The 14,351-nt window shown below is 42.3% G+C and overlaps 1 protein-coding gene across 1 annotated transcript in view; it reads left to right on the top strand.

The window, feature by feature from the left end:
* Window positions 1–14,351, top strand: part of RELN (reelin) — a 659,346-nt gene that overhangs the window by 250,201 nt on the left and 394,794 nt on the right. Inside the window, exons 11-12 of the mRNA XM_060246073.1 lie at window positions 11,463–11,608; window positions 13,546–13,593. Of these exons, the coding sequence (XP_060102056.1) occupies window positions 11,463–11,608; window positions 13,546–13,593 (194 nt within the window). The remainder of the gene's footprint in view (window positions 1–11,462; window positions 11,609–13,545; window positions 13,594–14,351) is intronic.

Here is a 14,351-nt window from a genome sequence, read left to right as displayed (position 1 = left end):
AGTTTCTTGCAAGCAAATTATGTCCACCTCCAATTTAGCTAAGTATTTAAAAGTCTTCCTCCTTTTTATGGGGGAGCTGTCAATTTACATTAATAGAGACTAATGATGCCATTATGGATTTTTCTTATCACTATCCTTTTTATCTTTTGTGGTCTGAGATCTCGTTGAGTATTTCTTTGTTCCGCTTGAATCTTCATCCTCCGAGGTTCCTTCTTCTTCCTCTTCCTTCTTTTTCCTTCCCTCTTTCTTCTGATTTTTCTCCAAAAAACTTTCAGCTTTAAAAGTGGAATTAATCCTATATCTATTGTCTTCATACATGAAAAGCAAACCTTCTGGCATTAGCCAAGTATATGGTATCTTTCTTTCTTTTTAAAAATTTGTCAAGGCTTGGTATTCTCTTCTGTCTCACTAGCCATGGAACCTCTCCCCAAATGTTCACCGTGTTCCCTGCAATCACCACCGTCTTATCTCTTACTTGCCTCAAAATATTATCTCTGGGCCTCTTCTTTGTAAGCTTCAAATGGATTTCTCTAGGCAACTTATTCCTCCTTGTGAAACTTGATGGGACCCACTTGACTTGATCAATTTTACTCTTCTATCTTCTCTGGTGGCACTTGTAAAATTTCTGCAAAGGATTGGCTTAACATTTTCTGCAAGTCTTCGGATTTTTCCTCCAGCACGTTTTGAAACCTCAGCATGCAGGCTGCTCTGTCAATTTCTAATTGAAGGTATCTGGTATCATATACTTCCTGGTCTTTTTCCAGCTGTTGGATTTTTTGAGTATTGTCTGTCACTTGTCCATCTAAAGCCTTTAAGACTTTGTTAGTCTCTTCTGTCTGTTTTCTGTTTTCCTGTAATTCTTGTTTGATCTCTGTCATCTGTTCTCCTATATTATCCACCTTATGAGTTAATTGTGCTATGGCTGTTAGGAGAGTATTTTGCATTTCTTTCATATTTCCCTACATAGTTGAAGATGTAGATATAGTTGTAAATCTCCCTGGACCAAGTGCCAAGCTGGGCAAAGGGATCGCTGATCTCTTGATTGTCTCTTTTTTATGCCCTCCTTAAACCCAGCAGCCATCTTGTTATCAGGTTTCTCTGACATTTCAGCAAAGCAATTTAAGTGTTTACACCTCACAAAATTGTTATGTAACAGAACGTTCCTATTTTACCAGCTCAGACAACAGAAGTGTTAAATTGTTTGGGAACAGTGCCTTCCAACTTACTACAACAATTTCAGAGGCCCCCAAATAATGATTAGGAGAATAGTAAACAGTATAGTGTTACACTAACAATAACAGCCACTTAAATGCATCAAATGTCACAAAGTACTACAAAACCAGCAGTTTATATTCTCAAATCAAGCCCAGTAGTTCTGTCAAGTCAAATTCTGTGATGTCAGATCATGTATGAGTTCAACCAGTCAATGCTATATAGAGTTTAAATGATATGAAGTTTAAATTGTAATCCAGGACAGCATAGGGTTTACATTGTAATCCAGGGCCAAGCCAATTTAACACACACTACTCTGATTTAAAAAAAAAAAAAAAAAACAGAAAAGAAAGGGTAAAAACACAGCTCCTTGGCATGGGAGAAATCGATTCAATTTGGGATAGAACCAATAATAAGTCCTCTTTAAAGTAAGACTGGTGTGAATTAAGAAAGATATTTCCAGAGCAAAACTATCAAAAGTAAGTAGTTCAGGCAGTGTCTTTTGAAAGCCTTGATGAGGAGAAAGAGAGAGCCGGGTGATTCCCCCCCACCCTTTTCTCCTTTAAAGTCACCTCCACTGCTCTTTTCAGTCTTTCAATCTCAAGAGTCTTGCCACTCCAAACATATAAGAGGTGGGAAGAAAACACTTACAGACAGCCGCTTCAAGTCAGGTCATGCAGAATGGAGAGATACAAAGTTAAAAAACAGAAAAGAAGGTCCGGTGTTCAACCCCGATGTCATTTAAAAATGGCAATCGGGATGGCAAGGTTTTGCAGCGATGGTAGGATTAGGTGGCAGCCGTCGCTGCACTTCCCACTCCACACCTTTGAGCCGCCTGCCTGCTCAGACCCTCCCTGGGTCCCAGACTCGAGCCCCCCAAGCCCGGGGGACTCCTCCACCGCCTGATTAGGGAGTGATCTCCGGGAGCTAGCCAGGACCACTCACTATCTTGGGTCGCCGAAACCGAAAGTTCCCCAGCGGATCTCGGTGTTCTCTTTTCAAACGCCATTACTTTAGTTTTAGAATGATTTACCTCCAATTTATTGGACTGGCAAAACTGAGCAAAGGCTTTCAGTGCTCTTCTGAGACCTGTGGATGTTCTTGACAAGAGGACGGCATCGTCCATGTAAAGGAGAATTCCAACTTGTTGTTTCCTAATTTTGGAGGATGGTGATTTGATTTATGTATGCTACCAGATCATTAACATAAACATTTAAAAAGAAGAGGGGCCAGGAGGCAATCTTATTTAACCTCTTGACTGTACCAATGGTGTCTGTCAAGAGTCCCTAATGAGAGCATTTGACCCTAATAAATGTCTGGTCATGCAAGGCCTGGATAAGGGAAAGTAGCCGTCTGTCAATGTTAGTGGTGCTTAGTTTGTTCCATAAGATTGCTGTAGATACTGAATCAAAGGCAGATCTAAGATCCAGAAAGGCTGTGTATAGGGACAACCTCGAATTGGAGGAATACTTAAAAATCAGGTGGTCCAAACGCATGCAGTGATCTATCACAGAATGACCCTCTCTAAAGCCCACTTGCTCCTTAGCCAGATGGTAGTCGTACACCAGCCAATCTCTAAATTTACCCCATAGTTGCCTAGCATATAATAGGCTCACAGTGCTAAGCAAACGGATTGGCCTATAATTATTAGGGTCTTCCTTGTTTCCTTTTTTATACAAGGGGATAATGATGGCAGTCCCTCAGTCTTTAGGTATCCTCCCAGCCTGATCAAACAGGTTGGCTAGAATAGGCACCCACCAGTCTTTATTTCTCTTGATCATTTCTGGGGAGATTAGATCTATTCTGGGTTTTCCCCCAGATCTCAATATGTCAGTAAGCTGATTAACTTCCGAGCTGGATACTGGGGGCCAGGGAGGTAGGGCATGCAAGCACTTCAGATTAGGGGATTCTGAGATAGCCTCACCAAACAAGGATTTATAGTGATGGACCCACCGCTCTGGGGAAGTTGGTATATCAAAAACATTTGCAGACTGGCTCTCTAAATTAGAAATTAATTTCCAAAACAGAGTAGAATTCTTTTCTTTCGCTGCCATCCACAAATCTACCCACAAGGCTTTAACACTTTCCTGCTTCTTTCTCCTGAGCAGTGCCTTGTATTGGGCCTTTTGATATTTGAGGTTCATTATGGTAACAATCTCAGGGTTATTTCTGTACATACCATAAATTGCATTAGGAAAACCTTAAGCCTGTCTGCATTCTAGGTCGAACAATGATTTATGCAGGGAGGGTCTGGGCTGTATCCATTCTTGCTTAGACCTTACTAGCACCTGCTGTATTTCTGACATGATTAGGTAATATTCAGCTAAACATAAATGTATATCCTTTGCATTTATTAAAATATTGGTTCCTTTAACTACTGATTCTGAGGACAGGAGACGGATCAGTCTCCTTTCCAGTGAAGCTGTCCATCTAGGGCGGCTATAGCATGCTGCTTCTGCCAAATCTAATCTCTTAGCCCTTTGCCTAGCATGGTGCCGTGCTAGGTCGTGTGTCTCAACTTTCAGAATAAGTGATTGCTCTCACAATATGACACCACTTCAAAATGTTCCACGAATTGAACAACTTCCTCAGAAACTAAAATATAATCAATCGTACTCATTCTGGTGCCCAACCAATATGTATATTCTGCTGGGTGATCCTTAGGGAAAAAACCCATTCAGTACCATGAGATTGACATTAGTTAACAGCTGTTTAAGAAGCAGGCCCACATAATCGATTTTTGTGTCTTTTGAGGACCTCATTAGAATACGTTTTTCTTTCGAGCCGCTTGAGTGAATGGTGCTGTTCTTGACAGATACGCCAGGGTTGTCTGAACCAATACATGCATTAAAGTCACCACCTATAATGATGTAGACAGCTGGATGGGTAGAGATTAAATTGACCAAATGGGATTCCAAACCCATAAACCTGGCACAAAAATGATCATTTGGCCCCCCAGGGGGAATATGTACATTTACAATTATACAATGGATATTCTGAATCACAAACGTAAGAGCTAACACAAAATTATCATAGTGTGGGAGTGGAATTGCCTCTAATTGAAGCAGAGAGGAAATTAGAATACAAAGGCCCACTTTTGCTCTGCCATGCTCTGAAACCTGGGCTGGAAGGGCAAAAGTGTTATAACCACTTAGGGGTGGATCCTTTAGACACCATGTTTCCTGGCAGAGAACTATATCGAATTTACTCATAAAATCCATAGCACTGATCTCAACTCAGTCTGCAATGCCACCCTCTTATACTCCATAATATCAAGGACAAGACTGAGCCAGAGGGTCTCTTGATGTTAGAACTGTGGGTGAAAGTTGTATCTAGTCATACCAGAGAGGTAATAGTGTCCAAGCCACCGCTCACATCCAGGAAAACACAACCATTGCTGCCCTTCCTTCCCTTTACAAGGTGGGCCTGGACCTCCCCTTTATCAGGAGACACTGTCAACAAATCTGCCCCCTCAATGTTCGATAGACACAATACAGCCGATGCCTTCCTTATCTTGGACCAAGTGCTCGATCAGGTTCGATGGATTCAGAGAATTGCTTGACAAGAGGGATATTTGAAGAAGAGCGGCTCTTAGAACCAAGGGGGGAGAACAACCTTGCCTGGAGACTGTTGAGAGGACATTATGCAAATAGTCTGTTTCTTAACCCATTTAGTCTGTCTGTGATCCTTAGTTGCACCTCCCTATCAAAGCTTTCAAATGAGCTCAACAGGTTACCCTCCACTGAGTTTTCAAGTGTAAGGGATTCCACAACACTCATATGACAGACTGATGCTTCATCTACTGTTATCAGCTCAGTCTCCTCTTCCCAATGACAGTGTGACTGAAGTCCTGTAACTTGACTTTCCACATTGAGGCTGGTGTCTGCCTTTTGAGAAACAACCTGTGAAACACTCCGAGACCGCTTTGGAAGGAGGGAGGTAACTGCTGTGTTGACAAAGACTCTTGAAAAGGTGATCCCCTTGGAACGTAAATCAGCTTTCTGAGCAAAAAACAAAGAGGGGGGGGAAATAGGCTGCCAAAGGAAAGCATAACTCTTTGCCTATCTGGAGGAATTTAGCACTTCCACAGTTATAAGATCCATAGGATGTTTTGTGCCTTTAAATAGCTCCAGAATATGGTTAGTAGCTAACAGTTTGAAATTCCAAAATGGCAATTTGCCCCTGAAAGTTATAATTGTGAGGCTTATGTTGTTGGACTGCAGAATCAAATGCCAAGAATTCCTCGATGACTCCCCCTTCTGAGGCAGCAGTACTGGCTGTGCTGAAATAGAGGCTGTACCATTAAAATTGGCATTATTTGGAGCCTTTGCAGGTGAAGGGTTGACATTAGCATTAGAGTTTTCCCTCACAATTGGTTTTTGAACCAACTGCACCAGACCTGCAAGAGAACATTGTATCTTCTACAATTTGCTACAGTTATAGCGTAAGTTCTGGATAATTAAATTCAGCTGCTGTAGTTGGATCATAAGAGGGGTTGCTTCTACAGCCTGATTCCTGTTCCTTAATGGGATCAGACTCTTCAGCAGCCAAAGGAGAGTAATAGTTAGAGACCGAGATGTTGTATAAATCATTCTTATTTATTGTAAAAAACTCTCCTATCTCAGTTCGCTTTTGAGCTGGCTGCGGATTGGAGTCCTCCATTGCCTCTTTTTCATGCCGCCGTTTATTGCCACCCATTATTTGGGCTGCAGAAGAGGTGAAAAAAGTCTCAGTGAGTTAAAGGCTAATTTGTTATGCTGGTAACATTAATTAAAAACAGTTTAAAAACTGTTGAAGATAAGTAAACCAACAGGTGCACTTATCCACGAAGCTCAGGGCTGTGCTCCCACATCTGTCCTCGATGTCAATTTTTTGAGATTATCCACTTTCAGCCTAATCAACTTCAATGGATTATTGTGAAGATAAAATGGAGGAGAGGAGAACAATGTAAGGCACTTCGGGCTCCCATTGGGTAGAAAGGTGGGCTATACATAAAAACAGACGAGGCCTTGATTTTTCAACAGTCTAGTAGTTATCCATGTGGTGAGATGAAACTTTGTTCTGTATATTGGTATAAAAGGTTAAAGTAGACCCTCAGGGGATTGATTGCTGGGGTCATTGGAAGTGACAAAATCCACTAATCGTGAGTGATATGGTTCCCAATAGTGGAGGGGAGGGGACAAACTTCCCATGAAATTTAGTGCTGTCATGATTACAGTGATGATGCTGGAAGAATAAAAATGGGCTGAAGACAATGTCACTTAATCAAATTGTGGCCTGAGAATAAGTCACAAAACCATGAATGGCATGATAGTACTGTACAACTTTAAAATCTGAATGTTGAGTGTGCAGTTTGTGAACACTCAGAAAACAGGCAAGCAAAGGGTTGTGCTTCCAATCTGCAAAAGGTGGCAGGATGTCAGTTCATATGCTGAGGAGTTAGCAGAAGAACAATACAATGGTTTATGAAGCAAGGAGGAGCATATATTCAGTGAGGGTAGCAGGGCTCTTCTAGATTCTAACTGGTAATTTCCCACTTGATAGCTGAGGAGAGATTTCATAGACCAGGGTGTCAGGCATGCAGCCCGCAGAACAGATCTGGCCTCCCCAGGGCTCAAATGTGGCCCCCAACAACTTCCTTCTCCTGCTTTCTGTTTCCTGCCTCTTGCCTGTCTCCCCCTCCCCTTTCTCTCTCTCTCACACACAGAGCTCCATGCAGGAGAAATACAAAGATAAGCCTCTCTCCCCCTCCCCCCCCCCCCACAGAGCACTTCTTTCTTCTCTGGGACCACTCCTCTTTTGGGGAAGGAGAGGGAAGAAAGAGAAAGAGAGAGAAAGTTGGAGTCCATGATGGCAGCTTCAAGACCAACAATTTTTTATTCAAGATGTAAGCTTTTGTGTGCAAGCACACTTCTTCAGAGGGAAGGAGGGTGGATGGATTCTTCTGGCAAGTACAGTGTGCACTGAGGAAATTATTTTGGCTTATTCTGAAAAGTTGTTGCTTTTTTTAAATAAAAAGATTGGATTTCTCTGTTCCTATATGGATTTATTTTCTTTCAAAAAGACCTTGATTAGGAATTAGAACACTTTGGGTGATTACAGACTGGCACTTTGGGCCGACTCAGAGACGCCGCTGAAATCGACCCAATAAATCCTTCCACACACAAACATCTGCCACCCGTCCCCGTCCTGTACTCATCCCATCCTCCAGGCTCCTGAGAGTGGCTCTAAAAGCTACCACTTCCAAAGTGGTAGCAAATATTTGAGCCAACTGCCAGTCACCTCCTTGCCATCTGGATGGGGAAGAGCGCAAGTGAGGTGACTTGGCTGTGTGTAGGCACCAAGCCCCCCAAGCCGCTTCTGCTTTAAAAAACAACAACAACAGCCTGAGCACGCTTGAGTGCATGCGCACTTGACCCATTGGGGTTAATAAAGAGGAGTCTGGCTTCTGATGTGCCTCCCTATCTGGAGGCCCCTGGCTTTCTTGCAGACAGGATGGAGCCGCCTTGCTGGGGAGCGTGGGGGGGCTTCCGGATGACTCTTTTTGAACTGGCCCGATTTGGGACGCCTTCACTCCGCCCCAAACTGCCTGTCTGTTATCACCCTTGGATTGGTCCATATATTTTGGAGACTGGAGTAATTTCAGATGCCAAATGATAATAGCACACATTGGTAATGAGGCGGGAAAACTAGCCTTCAGTTCATTCCAGGAGCCTACATTGTCTTGAGCTTCATTATCAATTTCAATTCAGCAGTCTCTCTTTCTTGCCTCCCTTTTGAAATTTCCTTGTAAAAACACTGCCACTCTTAGGTCAGAAACTGAATGTGGTTCTAATGTCAGATATATCCATTTATTCTTTGCAGCCGCTTGGACTGAATCTTCCTGGATGGAATTGATACCTAGGTTTCCTGTCTCATTACTAATGCTGGTATGTCCATGCCTACTACCCCTCTGCATATCACAGCTAATCCAATCAAGCCTGCTATTGTCATTCACTTGCTATTGCAAATTGGGATCTGAAATCACCTTTATAAAGTTTATATCTCCAGTACCTCATGTTACATTTTATGGACCTGCCTACTTGAGGGACCGTCTCTCCCCGCATGAACCCCAGAGAGCGCTGAGGTCAGCTGGTAAGAACCAGCTGAATATCCCTGGGCCAAAGGAGGCCAGATTGAAGTCCACCCGGGATCGGGCCTTCTCTGTAGCGGCCCCCCTACTGTGGAACCAACTCCCGGAGGAGGTACGGGCCCTGCGATGCTTAGATCAATTCCGCAGGGCCTGTAAGACCCACCTCTTTAAAACAGCCTTCACATAAACCGAGCCAGAAAGTCCTGTTGGATACATCCTATGTTTTATGTTCTAATCACTGGAATTTATGAAAGATCTTAATTATAGCACCATAATCTTAACTCTAATGTAATTTTAATGTTTTTAAGGATGATTTTATATTGAATTGTATATGAATTTATAATTGACTGCACATGGTTTTATTGTATACTGTATTCATGTGTTGTGAGCCGCCCTGAGCCTGCGGGATACAAATAAAAAGTTATTATTATTATTATTATATGGCCAGGCCTAACAAAGTGACATTTATGTTAGATCCTTCCCTCATAATGATGAGTTTTCACACCTCTGGTCTAAGGCATGCAGAAAGTTTTTTTGTGGACTAAAGCAAGTATGGAATTGGGGTGAAGTTATTGCCTGGACTGTGTGGAACTTACTTCAGAACACCGTCAGGTTGGTCAGCAATGAGGGGAGAGATATATACCCAGGGATATATGGAAGAATTTAATCCTGCACGTTCCAATAAGTGGGGGAATCTACCGAACCCAAAAAATATTGGTATCTGCTGATAATCCCGATTCCCAGTATTGGCAAAATACTGGGGTTCGGGAATTATCAATATTGCCAAATTTATTTGGCTCAACTACACTCTATGGGGACTGTCCCCATAGGGTATAATAAATACCCCCCAAATTGGGGGGGGGGGGGGCGGCAGGCTCCCATCATTGAAGGGAAGGCAAATTGTCTTCCCTTCAATGAAGGCAGCATGCCATCTCTGGTGTGTGACAAAGAGCAGGGTTTTAAACTCTAAATGCCAACTCTCTGTCACGCCGCAGAGGCAGCCCACTGCCTTCATTGCCTTCCCTTCAATGATGGGAGCCTGTCACCCCCCACAGGACATCAGGGGTGCCTACTTGACTTTGAATATCAAGTGACATGTCTAAGGTTTTCTCCTAAATCCAGGGTGATTTGGACTAGAAAGGTAATTTTTGTTTGAAGAAAAGTCGCTTAACATACAGAAATACCAGGTTACCAGTCAAGAATATCTTTAAACCCCAACCTGCCGGCAGCACAGAGGGATTCTAGTTGTGCTGGTGGGTTGGAGTAAAGCTGGAGGAGTGACCCCCTCATAATGATCTAGCAGTTTGAGACCTGGGCTGAGTGAATTCCACATCCCTGCAATAGAACAAGCCATAACATGTACTGCAGTTGAGTATTATTTGTGGAACTATTGTAAGTCCATTGCAGACCTTAGCTATTGTAAATAAAGCTACACCTCTTTTATTCTCCAGTTGTGTCATCTCTTGTTGTTCTAGGTCTACCTAGAACAAAGAGCCAGTTTGGTGTAGTGGTTAAGTGTGTGGACTCTTATCTGCGAGAACCGGGTGTGATTCCCCACTCCTCTACATACAACTGCTGTTGTAATCTTGAGTCAGTCACAAGTTCTTGCAGAGCTGTTCCTCTCAAGAGCAGTTTCTGTCAGAACTCTCTCAGCTCCATCTACTTTAGGGTGTCTGTTTTGAGTCTCCTTCAGGTAGTGAAGGGCAGGGTATAAATCCAATCTCCTCCTTCTCCTTCTCCTCCTCCTCCTCCTCTTCTTCTTCTTCCTGTAAATAATCTGTGTATGCAATCCATAGAAGTCTTTTGGCATTTAACCATTTGTTTTCGTGGAATTAGAATTTGGATTTATATAGTAGCTCAGTCCCACTAATTATTGTTTCATTTCATTTTACGGTGGCGGGTGGAGACCCAAATCACAGGTGTCTTCTGTCACTACCAGGGTCATCACCTTGCTTCTAGGATGCATTCCCTTTTTGTTCTAGTGTACAAAGAGCTTGAGACTGTTCTAAGCCTCTTGCTGCTTTTTCTCAAATTCTCCATAGAAAATTACATGGAATGTTTCCAGATATCATTAAATTGTGTGAATTGGCCATTTATTTTGAGGACTAAAGCTGTTTTACTGCATGTGTTATTACATTATTTCCATTGTAACATTAGCTTCCGTTGTTACATTCCCAGGCCTCCTGTGACCAAAATTGATGACACCCAGATTTCTTCCAGTAAAATTGTTAGCAAATAGTCAAACTTAGTGACATGAGATTATCTCTGTTAATAAACTGTATGGGAAGACATTGCTGAAATGAAAGTCAAACTGATTCCTAGGTTGCCTAGAAAGTCTTGCAGCATTTCCCATCTGTGATATTGAACTGGATGTTGTGATGGTGTCTCTGAATTTGCCTTTAATGACAAAAGGGGCCTGACTTCACTTAGCTGTAAAATTATTGAATTTTGTGCTAACAAAACCTCAAATTATTTCTGAGCTCTTCTCTGTTCAAATGAAACATGATTAACCAACGAAGTCTGAGTAGGGTACTCTAATGAAAAAAAAAACACCTTGCTCCAGGGATTACCGTGGATGGAAAATTCAAATATTTGGACAATGCATCCTTTGGAATGAAGGCAGAGTAACACAATTTAAGGGGATTTATGCTTTGTGCAGATACAACCTCAGCATGATACTGCTGTAGCCCGGAACCGTTGAGATGGTCTTGCTCAATGGAATTTAACTAAAGATTTTGGACAATGTGCTTAGTGTGGAAAAGCATTTGGATTTTTGATACATTGCACTTTAACAGAGTATTTACTGTGCTATGGAACCATTTGTGGTTGGCAGTCATTGAGAGGGCAAGAGTTACTCCAGTCTTAACCTATTGGTTTCAGTGGGTTTAGACTGGAGTAACTCTGCATGATATTATATTCAAAGATGTGACAAAAAGCTATGTTGGGAACAGCCCTAAAGGTATCTAAATAAAGTATAGTATGAATAAATGATTAGATGCAGGAGAATTAAACACACACTTTCTCTTTGGCTGAGCATCTTTAATCAGTCAATGGCTAATTGTTTTTTTTAAGCTGCTGTACAAAACCAATTTAACCATACCCCTCCTTTTATCTACAGCATAGCTGTCAGTCAGATGGAAATGCAATTTATTTCCATGGAACCGAAGGCAGTGAGTTAAATTTTGCCACAACACGAGATATAGATCTCTCTACTGAAGATGCCCAGGAGCAATGGGCAGAAGAGTTTGAGAGCCAGCCCAAAGGGTGAGTGATCATTATCCTAAGGATGCATGCAGTGTTGTTTGATGGGGGATTAAGAAGCCTCTTTTAGCATATGTATATGAGTAAGAACATAAGAACATAAGAGAAGCCATGTTGGATCAGGCCAATGGCCCATCCAGTCCAACACTCTGTGTTACACAGTGGCCAAAAAAATTATATATATATATATATATATATATATATATATATATATATATATATATATATATATACACACACATACATACACATATACACACACACACACTGTGGCTAATAGCCACTGATGGACCTCTGCTCCATATTTTTATCTAACCCCCTCTTGAAGGTGGCCATGCTTGTGGCCGCTGCCACCTCCTGTGGCAGTGAATTCCACATGTTAATCACCCTTTGGGTGAAGAAGTACTTCCTTTTATCCGTTTTAACCTGTCTGCTCAGCAATTTCATCGAATGCCCACAAGTTCTTGTATTGTGAGAAAGGGAGAAAAGTACCTCTTTCTCTACTTTCTCCATCCCATGCATTATCTTGTAAACCTCTATCATGTCACCCCGCAGTCGACGTTTCTCCAAGCTAAAGAGTCCCAAGCGTTTCAACCTTTCTTCATAGGGAAAGTGTTCCAGCCCTTTAATCATTCTAGTTGCCCTTTTCTGGACTTTCTCCAATGCTATAATATCCTTTTTGAGATGCGGCGACCAGAACTGCACACAGTACTCCAAATGAGAGTACAGTACTCCAAATCACTTCTTATGTTCTTATCTCCTGCAGCAATTTCTAGAATGTAGTACAGCTTTTCTCTATGTTTCAGATGTGTTCAAACGGACACAGCTTTGATGATATTTTAGTTTATTTTGTATACTTGATGGGAAACCACAAACATTTCAATTGTACCTTGAATACTTTTCCTTTCCAATTGAATATTCAAAATAAGTGAAACCTTCCAATTTTCTGGCTACCTCTGATCTTTATCAGTCACCTAACTCCCCCCTACCATCTACCAACATTCACTTGTCCCTGGCTGCTTCTCCATTAGTGTTGTCTGCATAAGTTGTAGACTGTAAGCTCCTAGGCAGCAATTTATCTATGTGACATACAATAGTTAGCATATTCCAGCATTGTGGCCCCCATCTGCAGATATCTAAATCCTATGAATTTGGGGGACCCTGCCCCCGCAGTTTGCAGCAAAAAAATTGAAATTAAAAAAACACATTAGGGGGTTTAAATTCCCCCCAAATTAAAAAAAAAGCATGCACAGACAACACACTTAACCTTTCTCCTTCAGAGTGGGTGGCGTCAGCATATGGGAATTGCTCTGGGCCCTGATGCTGCATTGGCAGCTGGGAGCCACTCCTGACCTGGCCATGGTAGGGGTGGAATCTGGGAGCTGCCCTGGGCTCATTGCTCCCACGGCTAGTGGGAGGAGATTGTTAGAGAAGGACAAGGGAGAGAAATAGAAAGGGGGTCTGTTGACAAAGAAAGGGAGGAGTAGATTGACAGAGGAGGCATGTGGGACCAAAAGAGAGAGGGGGTAGGTTGACAAATAAGGGGATGGGAGGAAAGAGAAAGGATAGGTTGACAGGGAGTAGTAGAGGAAAATTGATCAAGAATGGTTGAGGGACAAAAGACAGATGGGGTAGGTTGACAGATAAGGAGAGGGGGGAAAGAGGGAGAGATTGTCCGAGAAGGGAAAGGATAGAAATAGAGAGTGGGAAGGGAAGAAAGAGAGGTGGGGAAGATTGACGGAAAGGAACCAATTGAGAAGGGGGGAGATTGTTAGAGAAGAGGAGAGAGGGAAGGAAGTGGAGGGGGGAAGGGATATGCCATCCTCATAATTTTCTTGCAGGTCCCTTCTTGTTATTATTAATTATCATAATCCACTCCATTGTTCACATATGTTATAATAAATTGTTTAATTCTATGATCACATACTGTTTTTCCACAGGATCCGTGCCTCATTCAGTGCAAAAGATGGACGGTGTTCAGAGAATGGGTAGCTATTCAGAGTTTCTTCCTATCCTCTTCTTTCTTTCTCTGGCTTCCAGTCCTCATGATTACCACATACCATGAGGCAGTGATCCTGTGAGCTGAAAATTGGATGTGACCATATATTGAAGACTGTAGTTGCTATGTAACAAAGTCAACTCAGTCTGTTGAGATGACCTCCTTTATGCCATAGTTTACAGTTTGAGATTACAATTTTGAAAGTTTCAGATTCTTATCCTTTAGTTATAAAACCGAAGCCATGGGGGCAATTCGTGGCATCCTGATTCATTGGTAGCCTCTCTGTGACCAGCCCACCGCTGGCCCTTTCAGGCTAGAACCTCATCAAAAAGCTACTGATCTTTGAGTGAGACAGTTCTCTGCTGAGAGGTTCTCCTGGAGCCTTACTGATTACTATTGCCTCTCCTCAGTCCATCTCCCCCCTCCCCAATGACAACATGGCCACTGTTTTGCTGCCTCCAACTAACACTCCCTGCCAAAGTTGCATTTACCCAGTACTTCCCCGCCCCGCCCCTACTGTTCAGGAGGTGAGGTATATATATTCTATTTATAAATATGCCAGAAACTCCTCCTGATTGGGCAATATTCCACCTCTTCATTTACAGCACAGTCTGTGGTTGAATCCAGTGTGAACTAATATCATGTGGGAGACATACTTGCTTAAGTAACATTGAACATCATTTAATAACTAGATACACTGAAGCAAACTCTGACAGAAAACAGTTAAATATCATCAATGGACAGAAA

Source organism: Heteronotia binoei, chromosome 8, assembly GCF_032191835.1.
Source record: "Heteronotia binoei isolate CCM8104 ecotype False Entrance Well chromosome 8, APGP_CSIRO_Hbin_v1, whole genome shotgun sequence".
NCBI lineage: Eukaryota > Metazoa > Chordata > Lepidosauria > Squamata > Gekkonidae > Heteronotia > Heteronotia binoei.
The sequence above is the reverse complement of the archived record's forward strand: the minus strand, read 5'-3'. Positions and strand labels throughout refer to the sequence as shown.